General features: G+C 45.7%; 1 protein-coding gene across 2 annotated transcripts in view; it reads right to left on the reverse strand.

The window, feature by feature from the left end:
• VIRMA (vir like m6A methyltransferase associated) overlaps positions 1 to 19,441 on the reverse strand; it is a 627,318-nt gene that overhangs the window by 200,453 nt on the left and 407,424 nt on the right. For both annotated transcript variants that reach the window (XM_069220484.1, XM_069220485.1), the window contains exon 18: positions 10,067 to 10,199. In XM_069220484.1, coding sequence (XP_069076585.1) covers positions 10,067 to 10,199 — 133 coding nt within the window. The remainder of the gene's footprint in view (positions 1 to 10,066; positions 10,200 to 19,441) is intronic.

Raw genomic sequence — 19,441 nt, forward strand, 5'->3', positions numbered from 1 at the left:
AGGGTTACATACGGGGAAAATACAACAAAGCCTTTACTTGGAAAGGGAGATCGTTCACTTAGAGATGGACTATACATTTCCCCTCCTCAGGGATACACAAACAGGCATAACTCTTAAAACGGAGTAGCACAGGATGCTCACCACTGAGAACATTAAAGCAACTTATATGGAGAAGCAGAAACAGATGTATGAAGCATGGGACAAGGCCTGGAATCTCCTGGTGTGGTAAGTGGGAGAGAAAAGAAAAGGATCCATATTAGGGAGATTGTTGACCCGAACAGTACCAGAATTATAGGGAGTGAGGAAATAGCTGCATTATTTGCAGATTATTTCAGGAATTCTACTAGACGCCCACAAGACCGCCCACAAACGAACTTCAGGCTTTCATCCAAGACTGTCTCTGTAAGTTTAGAGAGAAAGAAAGGGCCCTAGCACTGCCTGAATATAATATACAAGAAGTGCAAACTACACGAGCACAGCTTCAATCAGGGAATACGCCAAGCCCGAATGGGCTCATGGTATAAGTAGCTACACAGATGCTATACTGAGGCATACTGTAAAGGAGAACTCCCTCAAGAATAGCGAACTGCAACCATAGTGCTGAATCCCCACATAGGCAAACCAACAGATAGGTGGGACTCCCATTGACTAATACCCCTTCTCAATGTAGACACCAAAGTAATGGCTAGGGTGTTGGGAAACAAACTATGAGGGGTAATCTCAGACCTGATACATACGGACCAAAATGGATTTATATTGACAGGGGTCTACCAAACTGAACTTCTGATGCCTCTACAATATCAGAACAGCAGAGGGGCTAGAGATACAATTAGTGTGTAAGGAAATGCCTCCTTGGCATGGTTACCCCCTAACTGTTTGCCTTTGCTGATGCTAAGTTATGATTTGAAAGTGTGTTGGGATCCTGCTAACCAGGCCCCAGCACCAGTGTTCTTTCCCTAAACTGTACGTTTGTCTCCACAACTGGCACAATCCTGGCACTCAGGTAAGTCCCTTGTAACTGGTATCCCTGGTACCAAGGGCCCTGATGCCAGGGAAGGTCTCTAAGGGCTGCAGCATGTTTTATGCCACCCTGGGGACCCCTCACTCAGCACATGCACACTGCCTCAGCTTGTGTGTGCTGGTGGGGAGAAAATGATTAAGTGGACATGGTACTCCCCTCAGAGTGCCATGCCAACCTCACACTGCCTGTGGCATAGGTAAGTCACCCCTCTAGCAGGCCTTACAGCCTAAGACAGGGTGCACTATACCACAGGTGAGGGCATATGTGCATGAGCACTATGCCCCTACAGTGTCTAAGCAAAACCTTAGACATTGGAAGTGCAGGGTAGCCATAAGAGTATGTGGTCTGGGAGTTTGTCAAACACAAACTCCACAGTTCCATAATGGCTACACTGAAAACTGGGAAAGTTTGGTATCAAACGTCTCAGCACAATAAATACACACTGATGCCAGAGTACAATTTATTGTAACATACACCCAGAGGGCATCTTAGAGATGCCCCCTGAATACCTACCCGACTTCTTGTGTATGCTGACCAGTTTCTTCCAGCCTGCCACACACCAGGCATGTTGCTGGCCACATGGAGAGAGTGTCTTTGTCACTCTGTGGCCAGGAACAAAGCCTGTACAGAGGAATAGCTCTTTAACACCACCCACATTCTTCTGTGACCGTGGTTATCCCCAAACATTGCAACTACTCAACAGAGAGATTGTAGAGGTCTGTAGCCTCACCCCCTAACTACTATTGCAACAACCTGTAACTTAGTTCAATGTGGTTGCGGCCAAACACCACCCAAAAGCAGTGGCCCAGTCGCTGTTGCAGCAGAAGTTTGTTCTGGTTCAGCCCATTGAGCCAGTACCGCTGGGTGGGGCGTGTCAAAGCAGCTTTGCCCCTGGATTGTAAATAATTTGGTGATCTATAGTGTCTCAATCTAGTCGGTTGCAGTGTTGTTGGGAGGCAGAGCCTCAGGCTCCATGGATTTTCACTCCAGGTTATCTATGGCCACCTCCAGTGGGTGCATAAAGTCATGGTAACGTCAACTTGGTGGTCACTTTACTTTTCTTTGTGTTGACTGACCTTCAAACACTACCAAAATCACCTCCCTCCTCTGTTTTCAGCTTGTTTCCAGTACTGTAAGTTCAGTGGTCATCAGCAGTGATAACCGCCAGGTACACATCAGATCTACTAGCACTGGTATATAAATCCAGTGTCAACTAGAGCAGCAGCAAACGACCCTTAGTTCCATTGAGATGTTAGGCTGCGAGATGAAAGCTGCAGCCCTCATTCTAGTGTCTCCAAGCCCTGGCCAGCAGCACACAGGTGGCCCTGCACCCCCCCCCCCCCCCACTCCCCCATCTCCCTGACCACCCATGATGAATGTGGTGGACTGTCAAGTTACACATCCTGGTACCCAGAGGGATGCGCTGCACCCAGGTGTTTCTGGTCAACACATTATGTTATCCGCCATCTTGGGAAGAGGCTGCCCAGACAGAGTCACAACTCCTCTTTCAATTCACAAGTGCTCCTCTGCTGTTGCAGAGCTCGTTCTGCACCTTGGACCATTCTGCCAGCTCCATCAATAGCACTGGGTGCCTTTATACCATTTCCAAGGAGGAAGATCACCAGGAGTACCAGAAGCAAACAAGAGTGAGGTGAGGCGTGTCTGCTCAAGCTGCTAGCACGGCAATATCCCCAGACTGATTTAAAAGGTGCAAGAGGAAGATGAGCTAGTAAGCACAGCACTCACTTAAAAAAAAAAAAAAAAAAATGTTTTCTAAGAGTGGAGGAGTGGGTTGGTACTTTGTAAGGCCCTGGAGGTGGCAAGAAGGAAAATAAGTTACATACCTGTAAGTGTAGTTCTCCAGCATTGGTATCTTTCATAGATTCACACGCTTGAATCATTCCCTGTCATCAAAGTGGGAGTATCAAGGTACCATAGAAAGCAAGAAGAAAAATTAGAATTTAAAGTTAATGTTAAAGACACTCACATTAATAGTTTATTAGTGTCATTAAAAAAGACGCAATTTCCAGCCAATGAAGCGACAGCACCCTTTATAACCCTCACCACAGAGGCTCCAGTCTCTCAGAATTTCGAGCACAAGTGAGATGTATATAACCTGTAAAGAAGGTTAGCCTATATGGGGAGGAGGGTGGGTCGCATGTGAATCTAGATGCCAATACTGGAGAACTACAGTTACATGTAAGTACCTTATTTTCATCGCCAGGATTGGATTGTTTATAGATTCACATGCTTGAATCAAAAAAGTCAGCAGAAAGCATTTGTAAATGCAACATATTATAATTACATTGCAGACAATGGGAAAATAGAACTGCTTTTCTACTTCCGCATTGCGTTTGTCAGTCGCATCCAGGCAGTAATGCTGGGTAAAGGTGTGCCTGATGGACAATGTTGCTGGCCGGCATATCTGATGAATGGGCACACCAGCAAAGAGAGCAGTGGTCGTTGAGACGGCTCTAACGCAATGAGCCTTAACTTTGCGTGTAAACGGTTTTCCTGCTCATCTGTGGCAGAATTGAATGGTGGAGGCAATCCCTCTTGCTATAGGCTGTTTTGATACTGTAGGACAGTGACCCTTTTTGCCTGGGATCTGATGCAATTCTGATTGAAAGTGCGCAGGGTTCCTGCTAACCAGGTCCCCAGTACCAGACCTCTTTCCTGAAAACTGTGCAACTGTTCCCCAATTGATCATACCTTTGACCCTGTGTAAGTCCCTAGTAAATGGTACCACTGGTACCTAGAGCATGGGTAACAAAGAGGGTCCCCAAGGGCTGCAGCATGTATTGGGCCACTCTCAGGGAACCCTCACTTAGCACATGCAGACTGCCATTGCAGGCTGCTTGTCTTGGTTCAGCTAAAAGTGAAAACCCAACATGGCACATAGTCTGTGTGCCATGTGTCCTAACACTGTATGGAATACATATAAAGTTACCCCTACAGCAGGGAAGCATATGTGCTGGACACTGGTCATTACGAGTTCCCCAGCTACATGATGGCTTCACTGAAACTAGGGATGTTTGGCATCAAACATCTCATATTAATAAACCCTCACTGATGCCAGTGATGGATTTATTAATACATGCACCCAGAGGGCACCTTAGAGGTGTCACCTGAAAAAACCTACCACTACCCGTGTGCTGGCTGGCTAGTTCTAACTGGCCTGCCTCCACTAGTCTTGCTTCCAAACCTCAGGAGTCAAAGTCTTTTGCTCTCGGGCAGACAGAAGCAAACCCTCACCTGGCAGGGGTATTTGCACACCCCTTCCAAATAGGATGACTTGCAAATGTGCATTCCAAGGCAGGGGGCTTCAAAGAAGCTCACTGTTCTTAATATGTAGATCAGACTTCCCTCAAAGGAGAGGATGCCGACCTCCTACCTCAGGGCTCATTTGACACCTGGACAGGTGGGAAAATTAGTATTCAGAAAGATGTGTCCACCTCTCAGGTCAGTCCTACCTTTAAGGTGAGCTGCCTGGTGTGAACACAACTTTGAAAGTCTGCCATATTGGTGATGGCAGAACTAGGAACTCTGGGACAGGGCTATGCCAACTATCCAAAGGAAGTGGTCATATAAGGGGTCTAGTGATCCCAGGGGTAAGTAGCCCATTAGATACTACCCTACAGTTCCTGAAACATCCCTACATGCAGTGTTTAGGGAAGAACCTGGCAGCTGGAAATCAGATTCTTGCTGACGTACAAAGAAGGACACTGAAGAGCCGCAAAAGCAAAGGAAGAAGCAGCTGACCTGTACCCAGGCCTGCAGGCTTGTCAGCTGCTCCTGACAAATTGCACCAAAGTTGTCTCGTCCTGCAGCTACTGAGCCCCCTAAGCCCGGGAGGGCTGCCTGCCTTCTAAAAGGATCCAGGAACTCCTGTGGAGCAGCAGAGTGGCTTCCCTGCATTTGCAGGCACCCCAACCTCAACCGCGGGCGCCCCTGTGGAGAAGACCCAACGTCTCAGGACACCTCTGCACCCGTCGCCCCAGACCCATGGAGAAGTGGACTGAAGGTGTTCCAACGTCCTCGGACACCCCAAGATTGAAACCCATTCAATGGTTCCCCCGTACTGGACTCCAAGTCCTCACCTGCAGCATCTTTTTGACCGAACCAAACCCTATAGAATAACATTGGGCACCCAACGCTGAACTGAACCTCTGGGACATGGCTGGCCCAGTGCCGCATGGTATGACCTGTTGGTGTGGTCCTTACTGTTGCCCAGTACTTACCCAAAGTCCAGGAGATTGGCCATGTAAGTCGCTGTACTGTACCTGATTTGCCGTCTTGGATTTCCTCCAAAGGAGTGCATTACAGGTTTCAGAAACTGCATTGTGTCAACATTTCAATACAGTAAAGATGTTTCTTACAAAATGTACTTACCTGAATGAACCGATTCTGGTGCTAAAATATATATAAAGATACTTGTTTTTTATGTAAATTGGTATGGTTCTCCTCCTTGAGTCGTGTGTCTAATTTATTAACTGTGTATTTGCAAGTGTCTCACACTCCTCTGTGTTAACCTTGAGGCTGCTCGCCCACACTATCCCCAAATAGAGCACTTGCTTAGAAAGTCCTGCCACTGGAAAGGGAACACCTGGACTTTTTGCACAATATATCTCACTTTGATATATCATATAAAGAGCCAGCTTCCTACAGTCGTCCAGGGTGACCATGCAGAAGGACTGTTTTTTCAGGTACTTGTTGAGCTTCCTTAGATGGGGCACCAGTTTCCTGTTTTTTTTCTCATGAGAAAGAAACAGGAGTAGAAACCTACTCCCTTCTGAGACTTCAGGACGTGTTCTATTGCACCCTTTGTTAGCAGGATAGAAATTTCCTTCAAAAGCTGTTTTAGATGGGGATGTGGGGTTCCTTTTGGGGTTCCTTTTGGTGGTTTATTGATGAATTTGACTGTATGGCCTGAGCTATGACGTCCAGCACCCACTTGTCTGTAGTGATGAGGGACTATTGACAAAGGTAATTGGATATTCAGCCCCCAAGCTGTTTTGAGTGGTAGTGGGAAGCAACCCGCACCAAGGAGTGGTCACTGTTTTCTAGTTGTATCCCACTTTCTAGGGGGCTGCTTGCATCTTACTGGTTGCGTGTACAAAACGCAGATGGAAGTTGGTGGTATTGCTGTGCATATTGGGAATGATACCGAGTCTGAAACGGTTGAAATTGTTGCTTGTAGCCACTCTCTGCCACTAGCTCCTCAAAAGAGACGTCTTTTCATCTGCAGCGTCCCCAAAAACTTTGCTTTGTCTGCGTCGGCTTTAAAAGTGTGCAAAGCATCATCAATATGTTTGCCGAACAAGTCCACTCCATAATATGGCATGTCCAGGATCTTACTTTAGACCTCTAGCCTTAAGGACATGGCTTTCAGCCAACCTTGTCTCTGAAGTACTGCGGCCTCAGCTAATTGCCTGATCCCCGTTGAGGAAATATGTATGGCACAGTCAATAATTTCAGCTGAGGCTTTTTTTCCTTCCCGGAGATTCTTCTTGGGTTCCACTCTCGTATTTTTTGGTAAGAGGTCTATAAATTGCCCATATCAGACCACATCTGTCTGTCGAATCTCCCAGGATTGCTAAAAATGTGGCTGCTCTAACTGTGATGGCTGCCATACTATAGAAACATTTGCCTATATTATCTAGGCAGCACCCATCACTGTCCAGTGGGGCACTGACAAGGGTAGATGGATTTTAAGAACGTCTATGGGCAGCTTGAGTAATCACAGAATTCAGCTTAGGATGGCTCACAAGATATGCTGGAGAGTCATCCAGAGCTTTGTATTTGTTGTCTATTGTCTATTCTGGGCATTACTGCTGAGACAGTGGCTGGGCTTTTCACTGTTTTTAGACCCTCTTGCCAAATAAAGGCAACAATAGTGATGGCCCTTACTGATTTTTTTCATTAACTCTTGAAAGTCATAGAGAAACAGACTGTTTGGAGGTAATAGGAATCTGAAACCTCTTTGCCAGTCTTTCAATTAATTAGGTTATGGAAACCATCAATGTTCTCAGGTGGTGAGTGTATTGGTTATGGTACAGGAGGATAAGGGGCTTGGATTAGGTAGTCATCTCACTTGCTGTGGATTGATGCAGAGCCTCTTATCTCCCCTTCCTTTGCATCATCAGAGGTAACTGGATCATCTGCTGGTGGGTCCCCCATAGTGTGTGGTACTGGCGATGAAGGAGCTTCCTGCAACTCTAAATTGAGTGGGTGAGGGATTGTTATTTGACCTCCTGGAGCTCTTAATGGGGTCTGTGGTTGTAAAACAGAGACACCTGTTGCTAGATCAGGAAACCTTCTATAATAATCCTGTAGCATATGCTGCAGAATAGAGATTCGTTCTTGTGGCATTTGAACTAAGTTTTCCTGTTGTTCGTGGTGTTCAGTGGGAGAACACTGCTCCTCAAAGCCTTCTGGATGTTCACCTGAGTGACAGTCATCCTCATAGTATTGCTCGTCATTAACATCCTGACATTTCACGTTTAATTCATAGGGGTTTTGAGCCACCCCAAAAAGACATTCCTCATCCTCATAATCTTGACCAAGCAAATGTGCTGGTGAGAATAGCAAAGCTTTGCTAGAAGATGTATGAGCGGAACGAATAACATCCTTATCTTCTGGTTCAACACACTGCAATACAGAAGCAGGCATTAATGGATTTAAAGGTTCTTCTGTGGGTTGTGATTTCCTGGGTAGTGTCGCTATCGGTGGTGTTTTTACTAAGGTGGTGTTCGTAGACGGCGTCTTCATCAATGGTATTCTCGTCATCGATGGTGTCATCAAAGATCGTCCTTTAAAAGGTGAATGCAGAAGCATAGCTGAAGATTGTAATGATTGAGGTACCCTTTTTGAAGATGGTGCCCTCGTTGACGATCATGTGGAAGAAATTATGTTCATTGACACTTCTCGAAATGAAAACAATATTATTGGAGACAGTGCTGAGGGGTAAATGTCATCCAATACGGTGTCGTCGGCGGTGAGAATGTTGTAAAAAATAGAATTTTGGTGTAGAAATTGTTTCTGAAGTTGCTGGGAGAGATTTTGAAGGTCTTCTGATAGAAACTTACCTGACAGATGGGGTTGAAGGTTCAGAAGGGACCTTACAGGGAAATGTAGCTGTTTTCGCCAGTGGTAATTCCTCAAATTTGTATATGGTGCTTAGAAGACTCATGAGGAGTTTACTTTGAAGCTTTTTAGGTGGTTCTGAAATCTTTCTCGTAAGGTCAACCCTCTTGCTGGATTTTATTGTTGTAGAAGAATAATCACTATCTTTCTCAGAAAGAGGATCTTCCTTGGATTTTAGTTTCTACAACAATAACAGCAATCTCCTCTCTCTGTCCTTGACAGCTATGTGAGAGAAAGTGCAGCAAATTTTACAGTCTTTGCACAGTAAATGCATTCTTTATGAGGGTTATCTGAGTACAATCTCTTTTTGCCACAAAGTACCACATGGCCTAAATAAGTTCTTCTTAGGTTTATCTGACATGGCCAGGAAATTTAAAGATGTATGAGATATATATGTAGATAGCTCTGACCTGAGGAGCAACCTCCCTAAAGGAGCTGTTCTGCAGAGAAAGCTAAGCAGAGCTCAGGGAGGCTCTCATCACACAACACGCAGTAGAAACTCTGGGAGACTGAGGCCTCATGGTGAGGATTCTAAAGGGTGCAGTTACCTGACTGCCTGGAATTTGGGACTTTTAAAATTACACTAATAAGTTATTAAAGTGAATGTCTTTAACATTAACTCTTGTATAGAGTTTTCTCTACTGCTTTCTATGGTGCTGTGGGACTCCCACTTCGAGGATGGGGAATGATTCAATTATGTGAATCTATGAAAAATCCAATACTGGAGGGGGGTTAATTTTCAAACTGTATTCCAGTGAGAAAGAGAACTGTGCTTTTATCAGAATCAAGTTACTTTGGAAAAGAGTAGAGCTGTGATCACAGCACAAGAGGCTACTGTAGGGTAAGAATAAGCAGCATCTGCTGTCACACAGCATTGTTAAGAATGCTGTAGAACATACTGTTTCAAGAGGAACTACGTACATTAGCTGTCCACTGGATGTAAACCCAGACTTTGCAGAAGCCACATGTGACCTGTTAGCTCTTCTTATCTGAAGCAGGATCACTAGTCTGTGACAATGCATTTTTGACCCACATTTACAGCAAGTATACAAAGAAAAGGATTAATAAATAGTTAATGCTTTGACTTTGATCCGCTGTATGATGAGATGGTCAACAGGGGGAGCACTGCAAGTTCTGGATTTCTACTTTGACTTGCTACCACATCTCCATCTATTAATTACACCTGTAGGTCTAGGCTGCTCAACTACATTGCACAAGGAGGGAAGAGTCATGTCAGATTTTTATTATAATCATGGCAAATTTTTATTGTAATCATGTCTTTTATACATTATTCTGCTTTAGAATATTGATATGTTAATTTATTTCACAGGAGCATACAGAAAAACATTTTATGGGCCAATTCTGGATAAACCTGCTAAAGAGTACTTTTGAAATGCCCCTATATTACTGTCCATAAATCAGACTTGGAAGAAAACTGAGGGGGTACTCAATGTGAGCACAGAGAAGACTGAGAATGCAAGATCTGTTTTTTAAATCAACTTTGCTGGGGTATGTTGACACGTTTCAGACACATGAGTTACGCTAGGTCACTGTCAAGGCAGAAGGATGTTAAGTAACAAAGCAATTGCTGAAGCTGTGGCAGTGATAAGTGAGCTAATACTGAAGACACATGCACGTAGTGAGCACTCTTAATGAGAACTGTCCTCAAAAGACACTACAAATAGAGACAGGATTAATTACGGCCCTAACGGAATACAGTTAGCTTAAATACCAAGTAATCAGTAGGATCTGGAAAGCAGATGAGAAAGAGTAATTAACTTAAAATGTCCCACAGCCTTTCACCAAGATCAGTGGGCTCACCTTAAACAAAGCAAAATAAAAGTACATCTTCTCATATTACATTGTTACAAATCTAGGAAACAAAATATTTTGGCTCACCATGGTATCAGAGTTCAGAATCTGTCTCATAAAATCAAGGAAAGAAGAGGCCAGTTCCCCACTGTCCTTGCTAAAGCCACGAACCACTCGCTTCAGTAAGCTATGCAGAGCACTGTTGTGTCTCCTCACAGAGCTATATATGAAAATAAAAAACAAAAGTCACACATTCCATATATATGTATCATCTTCTAAAATATATCTGTCTTTTAAGTATGTGATCATTATAAAAATTTCTGATCTTGGTCTTCTTTCATTGAAGTCAACTTTCATTTATCAGAAGATTTATGGAAAATGTTAGGAAATGGTAAGAAAATGTTACTTACCCAGAATGCATCTGTAGTGCTCTAAATTCACATGCTCTGCATACTCCTGTCATCCAGTATTGGATCCGGAGTGGTGCAAGTTGTTTTTCTTCAAAGAAGCTTTTCGAGTCACAGGATGGAGTGACTCCTCTCGGTGATACTGTGCATGGGCATCGACTCCTTTGTTAGATTGTATTCCCACAGGCAGGTGAGAAAAGGATTGTAGGAGAAGTACAGAGAAAGAGATGTCTATGCAAATGTACTACATATGTACAAACATAATGTAACTAGAATGGCCACAGGTGTCCGGGAAGGGAGCATGTGAATGTACAGCACTACATGCCACAAACAGATGCTTACTGTGTAAGTAACATTTTCCGTTCAATGGCATGTGTGGCTGTAGATACACATGCTCTGCATAGACTATAAAGCAGTCCCTCTGTAAAAGCAGTGGCTAGCCTGTGGGAGTTGCAGTTGACTGAAAAAGAGCTTGTAGCACCACTTGACCTACGTTGGCTTGCTGGCGTGCTAGTACACCCACACAGTAATGTTTTGTTAGTGTGTGTGTGGTGTAGCCGATGTAGCTGTCTTACAAATGTCAGCTATAGGGATCTTTCCAAGGACAGCCATTGTGACACCTGTTTTCTTATTAGAATGTGCTCTAGGAGTAACAGGTAACGGTCTCTTTGCTTTAGCATAGCAAGGCTGTACAGACTTAACTATCCATCTAGCTATGCCGTTTTTGGGTATTCAACTGCCTTTGTGAGGTAGTGAAAAGGCTACAAAGAGCGGTTTCTTTTTCGAATCTCTTTGGGTCTGTCAATGTAAAACATGAATGCTCTTTTAACATCAAGAGTGTGGAGAGCTCTAACCACAGCAGAGTCAGGATGCAGAAAGAAGAGTGGTAGCTCAATGGTTTGGTTTATATGGAATTGTAAAACCACTTTTAGAAGGAACTTCGGGTTTGTACCAAGGACATCTTTGCCTCTATGAATTTGGAAGAAAGGTTCTTCCAAGGTTTGGGCCTGACACCTGATGTGATGGCAACTAAGAAAGCTACCTTCCAAGAAAGGCAGTGAAGAGGACATCAATGAAGTGGCTCAAAAGAAGAGCCCATGAGCCTGGTAAGCACAATATTGAGGTTCCAGGATAGTGCAGGAGATACCCTGGGTGGAATGACCCTTTTAGGGCATTCCATGTAAGCTTTAATGACTGAGATTCTGAACAAATTACTATGTTGTCTGTTCTGTAGATATGCAGCTATAGCTGCAAGATGAAGGGGAATGGAAGTATAAGCTACATTTTATTTTTGTAAATGGAGCTGATAACAAATGATGTCCTGAACAGTAGCTTTAATGGGGTCAATATGTCTGGGTTGGCAGTAGAAAAAAAATGGTTTCCATTTTGCAGCATAACATGCTCTAGTTGTGGGTCTGCGAGCATCCCTGAGAATGTCTAGATGCTCCATTGGCAATCCTAAGTAACCAAACTTTATGACTTCAGGAGCCATTTCAAAAGGTTGAGTCACTTGGGGTCTGGATGTCTGATATGTCCTTGGTTTTGAGTGAGAAGACCCAGCTTGTTCGTAAGCTTCTCATGGGGAACTACTCATAGGTCCAGGAATGTGGTGAACCATGGCTGACACACACAAGTGGCAATTACAAAGTTCATGGTGACAAGTTTTTCTGATTCTCCGAACCAGAAAAGGAATGAGAGGGAGAGGTGAAAAAGTGTAAACAAATATCCCTGACCAGGATGTATTGGTTTAGTGGTCTGAGGTCCAGATTAGGCATGAGAGAGCCATCCTTTTTAGGAATGAGGAAGTATAGGGAGTATACTCCTGATCCCTGGGGCTGTAAGGGAACAAGCTTGACGGCCCCTTTGAGAAAAAGGGATTGAACCTCTTGTTTGAAAATGGTGAGGTGTTCATGGGATAGCCTGTGAGTGTGATGGTGAATATTTGGAGGAGTGGTAATGCGCTCCAGACAATTATCATGTTGAATAATGGGAAAGACACATTAGTCTGTAGTGATGTTGACCCATCCTGAATGCGTTTTGGAGCCATCCCCTAACAGGTGTGAAGTGAGCGGAGGGAAGACAGAGGTAGTCACTGCTCTGCAGTGGAGGAGGACGTGTTCTTACCTTGTTGCATATTGTTGTTACCTCTGTAGAAACCCTTGTAGAAACCTCTAGAACAGGAGGCTTGAGGCTGTCTGGATTGTGAAGTGGATGCCTCAAAGGATGTGGATTTATCCTTTGAAACTAAGGCGACAAAAAGTGCCCCTCTGTGTTGGGGATTGGAGGTCCCCTGTGGCCTTTGCCGTATCAGCGTTCTTCTTTAGCTTCTCAATGGTAGTATCCACTTGAAGCCCAAAAAGATGTTCCTTGTTAAAGAGCATGTGAAGGGCTGCTTGCTGAACTTCTGGTTTGAAGCTAGAGCAGCAGAGCCATGCATGCCTTCTAAGGAGCACACTTGTGTTAATGTTGCGTGCAGCTGTATCCAGCGTCTAGGGCACAGAGAATGGAATTACTATAAACGGTTTGCCTTTCTGCACCTATTTGTTGCCCTCTCTTCCAGTGCTCTTCTGGTAAAAACTGGGGGAGCTCTTCCATTTCATCTCAGTGAGCCCGGTCGTATCTGGCCAGCAATGCCCGGGAGTTGACGATACACCAATGGATGGCTGCTTGTGCAGCAACTCTTGCTAGCAGCATTCATTTTCTTGCTCTCCTTCTCAGGAGGAGAGTCCCCAGTGGCCTGGCTATTGGCACGGTTACGTGCTGTGATGGGGACAATGGAGTAAGGAAGAACCTGAGACCTAATAATATATTGGGTCAGAGGGAGCCGGTTCATATTTTTTGTCAACTCTAGGCGATGATAAACCTAGGGCAGACGGACTCCTTAAAGATTTCATCAGCATGACACAGCATGTTAGTGAGCATTGGGAGGAATTAAATATCCTGTGTAAGGAAGTCCTGTACAAGAGGGGGCCCTCTGAAGCTCTACATTGTAAAATGCAGCTGCTCTTGCCACTACTTGTTAGTAGGAAGTAGTGTCCTCTGGTGGTGAGGGGCATGTGAGGTACAGGTCAGGATCATTGGAAAGGATGGGGTCAGGATCATAAGTGTCCCAGGGATCTGGGCCCTGATGTGGCCCACCCAAATCTTCCCCAACAAATAAAAGAGATCCTTAAAGGGTGTAATCTCCTGGTATAGGTGAGGCAGGAGAATGAGGAGGGGAGGTAGAAGAGAAGAAGAGGTGGAGAAGGGGGTGTTGGTCTAGCAAATGGTGGCCTTGTATTTGATTCTTCTCTTCTGAGGTGGAGGAGTGTCCAAGGCTTCCAGAAAGGACAGCTTTCTCTTTAACAGTGCAGGAGGAGAAGCAACAATGCATCTTGCACCCTCTTGAATATGGAGGCGACGCTGACGAGCGTCCATAGTCTCCACCATAGGCTCCAAAGAAGAAGGAGCAGCATAGAGTCTCAGTGTTGTGGCCCACCCAAATCCTCCCCAGCAAATAAAGATCTTTGAGGATTATAATCTTCTGGTGTCGGTGAGACAGAAGAATGAGGCGGGGAGGTAGATGGAGGTGGAGGAGGGTGTTGGTGGAGGAGGTGGAGAAGGCCTGCGAAATGGACTGGTGGCCTTGCCCTTAGTTCTTCTCTTTTGAGGTGGAGGAGTGTCCAAGGCCTCCTGAAAGGACAGCTTCCTCTTTAACAGGACAGGAGAAGCAACCATGCATTCTGTACCCTCTTGAATATGGAGGCGACGCTGACGAGCTTCCATAGTCTCCAGTATAGGCTCCACAGGAGAATGAGTAGCAGAAAACTGGCTTGTGTATCTGTTATCTGAAGTTTTCAGTTCCGTGGATTTCGGCACCAAAGGTTTTGGTCAGTGTGATCACGTCTGCACCGATGTGAAGGCTGTGGGCGGTTGGCTCGGAGCTGAGGTTTGGACCCAAATGGAGACGATGTCTCGGTCCAAAGTGCACAAGGTCGAAGCCAAAGACGATGGCTTAGTCTTGGCTGTTTTCGGAGCTGGGCCAGACGGCGGGCAGCCGAAATTGATTTTCAGTTTCAACCATGGCCTTATGGCAGCTGCGGTCCGAAGACCTCTAGAAGTGGCCTCTTTAGAGTCTTGGGGTGAGTAGAAGGGTCCACGGTACTCGCAGGTTGTGCCAATGTTATCTTGTGACCTTCAATGTCAGACTGCACGTAAGAGTCAGAAAAGTCCTGGATAGAAAGGGCCTCTTCTTCTTGTGCAGGTTCCTCCTGAGTGTGTTCCTCCCCAAAGATGTCCAGGGTGTCGTCTGGAGTTTTGTGCCTCATTTCCAGTTGACATGCCCTTCAGTCTTGTTTCATCAGGTTGGCATACCGTTTGGTACCGTGTGGTAAGGTAGGCCCAAGATGGGTGATGACACCCAGAAAGGCATGTGGTCGGTGCCCAGACCAACTAAATGAGGTAAGCGCTTAGATGGAACGACGTGAGTGGAAATAATACCGTTGAAGAAGGTAAGATGGAAAGAAAGATTTTGAACCAGAACGAGATGAAAGACTGAGTGAAGACACACACGTCCAAACCTGACAGTGGAAAGAAAACAATCTAACAAAGGAGTAGATGCCCACATGCACTATTGTGGAGAGGAGGAGTCAGTTGATCCCAGGACTCGAAACGCTTAGTCGAAGAAAAACAACTTATACGACTCCGGACCCAACACTAGACGGCACGAGTATGCAGAGCATGCGTATCTACTGCCACACATGCCATTGTACAGTTACCTACCTCCATGAATTATCTTTCTGAAGGATACTCTACCTGCAGACTCCTCACCTGAAGAATAATACCATGCATCAGCCTGGGAGTTACTGTAAACATATGTTTCAGTCTCTTCAGATACCTCAACATGATGGGTGATCGGAAAGAGAATGGCTGGTCTGGAAGGCAGAGAAATCCCAAGAAGGTAGCACTGTATCCCTAGACAGTGCCCACTAAAAAGCACTGCTGGGCTAAGGATAGAGCAAACCTGATTACCTCACCCAGCTGCGCCTTCCTAGTGTTTACAATCTGTGCACAAAGCAAAAAATCTATTCCACCTCCCAGAGTAGACAGATTTTATGAAGGGGGATAAGCTGACAAAATAACATTGGCCAAGTCTGGAAACAGCTGCAAAGAGCTGAAGTGCCTTGCTTAATCTCCATGCATGGAGGTGGGGGATCTGAATATTGAGATGCAGAAACTCCCCCTCTGATTGGGAGAGGAGGTCTGGCCTGATATGTATATTATTTGGGGGGGGGACACAGGGACTGACTCAGGAGAGCTACATAACACACCTTTCATGGCACGTCCAGGGCAATAAGAATGACCGGGGTCCGGTCTTGGTGAATCTCCAGTAGACCTTGAGAAATCAAGAGTATGGGAAGAAATGTTTAGTGAACTGGAAAATTCCAACTCAACCAAAACGCGTTCCCCAAGACTCTTTGCGATGAATAGTGGAAGACACAGAACTGTGTGTAATGAGTGTTCCTACAGTGACAAAAATATCCACCTGAAGAGTGCTTGAGGACAAAGATGTTCTGGGACCACCTCTTCCTGGAGACGTGAGCAAGAAGTCACTGAGACCGTTGCCCCTGGTGTGAGCTGGTCAGATGGTTGACTACTAGTCATATCCACTGCTGGTATGTCCAGAGTCTCAAACAGAGAAAGAGAGACCCCTTTCCTGCCTGCTTGCTGGCATACCAACTAGCAGCCATATTGTATGGACAGACCGACCATGAATGGAAGAGGGGAATGCCTTCACAGCTGGGTGAATTGCCTGTGGTCTGAGCAGGTTGATGAAGCACTTGCTCCTCTGGTGGCCAGAGTCCTCATCTCCAGTTTCACCAGGTGCACACCCCATCCCAGGAGTGATGATCACTGCTGTAGAAGGGAAATAAGACATTCCTTGAGACCACCAGCACAGATCCATCAGTGTCATGTGAGCTGATGATGGTGTCCAACAAATCTCCCTTGTTTTAGAACCACTGACAACAAAGGCACCATTGGAAAGTCCTCAATGTGCCAGCATGCCGCTGTGACCAAAAGGATGCAGGAGGCCACCAGTCCTAGAAGCAAAGAAAAGCCTGGAGCTTGAGGTCCCTCCCAAAACATCAGACTAATACCCTGATGTCACGGATCCTCTGAGACGGATGGAAGGCTTGCTTTGATATTGTGTCCAATACTGCTCCATACTGCCTGCATGAAAAGAAGGCACTGAGAGGTTTCTAGTTGGGCTCTAAGCATGTTGATGGAAACCCAAAGCTGAATAGAAAGGCTGCAGATGCTTGTAGGTGATGCAACATTATTTGTGGTGAACTGGCTTTAAGTAGCCAGTCATCTAGGTACAGGAATACAGAGATCCCCGATCTCCTCAAATAAGCTGCCATCACAGTGTTGAAGACCCGTGGTGCTTATGTCAGTCCATACAGAAGGTACATTAACTGGGAGTGAGCAGAGCCTACAATGAAATGCAGGTACTACTTGTGCGACTGCCAGATGGGTAGCCTCCTACAACTTGAACACCATGCAGTCTTCCATCTCCAGTGCCAGAAGTACAAGAGCAGGGGGCATCATCTTGAACTTTTCCTTATGGAAGTAAAAGGTCAAGGACCAGAGGCCTTGGATGAGATGAAGACCGTTGTCCTTCTTGGGAACCAGGGAGTATCATTAGTAGCACCACGGCCCAACTCACTCCTCTGGGAACAACTGCATTGCTCCATTCTGCAATAGGGCTACCATCTCTTGCTGCTGGATTCGCAGATGTCCCTTTGACTGAAGAGACGGAGGGGCACAAACTGAATAGCAGCTTGTATGTATGGTAGGGAATAACCCCTGCTCCAATTTGTTAAACTCACTGTTCTGAAGCAACGGTTTTTCAGGTCTGCAGAAAGAAGGAGATTTATCGTCCAACTAGCTGCACTTGCTTCTTCTTGTGGACGCTAAAGTGATGCGGGGAGAACAAGGCTGCTGAGATTGACTACCCCTTTTTTTGCCTCTGGTCGCTATACTGACAAAGCAGATGGTTTTGTTGCCAGACTGGTTAGGTGGTCTGATGCATGCAGAAACTGAATACTCTTGAGAAGCCCAGATACTTCAGAAACTGACTGTAGTGTCGGGTAGGTGACTGCAGACCCAAAGAGTGGGCAGTCACCCTTAACACCATGAATTTCTCTTAGGCAGTTTAAGCCTTAAATCCAAAGAGAAGCATCCCATTAAAGGAAATATATTCATTCTGGACTTGCATCGGCATAAAACTCAGTTGCCTATGCTGCACGTGCCTTTGCATGGTCACCAACAAGCACAGAATTCATGGTTTCAAGGCCTACCATTATGATGTTCCTGGAGGCGACTTGTCCACCTTTGACTATTTCTGCAAAAGGGTCTTTGAGATGGTTTGGCAAGCTCACTACCACCATTGTATCCATGCCTAACGTGTCTCTGGTGGAGATCTAAAGAAAGTGCCATGATCCTACTTCGCGTAGGAAGAAGCTGCACCACTAAAGCTTTCTGATCAGGAGTGTAAAGAAAGACAGGATGGGTCTCCAGGCTTTGGCCTGTACCTTCTGTTGGTCAGGCAATACCCTGCTGGGGCAGTAGTAGACTTTTCCCATACAGTTATTACCAGATCCAATATTGCCTTGGTGATGGTCAACTAGGGCTCCAATGAAGTTGCAGTTGTTTGCATAACTTCTGGCAAGATGTTAGCTCTGGATTTCACAGCTGGCAGAGGCAATTATAGTATATTGGCTGCATTTCTCAGGACAGCTGTGTGAAATGCTTCCAACTCTGGGGGTTACTGGTCCTAAGGAACACTACATAGTAGTTTCAGGAGAAGCGGCTATACCCAAGAGATAGCCCACAGTATCAGAAGAAGGGTGTAGCAGCAAGGTGGTTATCTCACTTCTGTCACCCATATCGTGAGGTATTGTCTCCGGTATTTGTATGAGAGCCCAAAACAGTCTACAGTCTCTGCAGTTGGCAAGAAGAGATGTCCTGCTGGAGTTCCTGCCTATATCGGACATCTACCACTATCCTCTGGGCCTACCTCTTAGACCTCATTCAGAGAAGGTTCAACTTTGAAGGATCTCGGTCAGCAAGTGGTGCCGAAGTGTGTGTCACTGGTATTGGCACCATTGGAGGGGACACCGGTGAGGTTCTTGATTCTAGAATGGCTCCAGAGGTGTTCCCTGAAGAACAGTGGTGTCAAATGGAACCAGGGAAGGGCCCGCCTGTGGGAACCACACCGGATCCTTGAAATGGTCCTATAGTGCTGAGGTGCACCAGGAAGGACTGTAGCTTGTCGGAACATCTCCATCATCGCATAGAGGAAGAGGGCCAAATCAGCCCCCTTGCACAAAAGTCCAGGTAAAATGGACTTGGCGCTGTGTATGGTCGGGGCAAAGGTGGTGCTGGAAGAAGCCCTGTGGCAGGTGCCAGACTCTGTAGCACTGCAGGAGGGGTCTTACTGTACTGGATGATATCAACCAACTCCAGCTCAGAGGAGTACTCCTCTGGAGGCAGTGTGTGGAGGTGGCTTACCTCTCAACCTCAAATGGCTCCAAGGAAAGTTGTTGCCTAACTTCATCTTCTTTTTGTGCTTTCTCCTTTCTCCTTTTCCCCTTCAAGGACTTTGATGGAGAAGAGTAATTTCAATGGAGTCCTTGTGTTAAAGCGTGATCGGCATAGAGGGAAACGTTTGGTGCGGACCACAAATACCTTGGCTAGCGCTCTTTTATGCCTCTGGGGTGCATGACACCGCAGTTGTTGCACTATTTATAATTATACTTCTAAATAAGGTAGCATAGACAGACCTCAACAAACATTATTTCTTCAGTGGTGAAATCACTACTTGCTGCACTGGATAAAGGGCACTGGAAAAAGGGAACTGACGTCAATGTGCTGGGATGGTTCTAGTGACTTGGTCCCAGCCTTGGTTTCAGTGCCAAGATGGAGTCTACGGGCATAGGAAAGCTATGGAAAGTATCCGGATTCAGTCTGGCACCAGAGGATATTCAACAAATGACGAATCTGCAAATAGACA

The sequence above is a fragment of the Pleurodeles waltl genome, chromosome 2_2, assembly GCF_031143425.1.
Source record: "Pleurodeles waltl isolate 20211129_DDA chromosome 2_2, aPleWal1.hap1.20221129, whole genome shotgun sequence".
Taxonomy (NCBI): Eukaryota; Metazoa; Chordata; class Amphibia; order Caudata; family Salamandridae; genus Pleurodeles; species Pleurodeles waltl.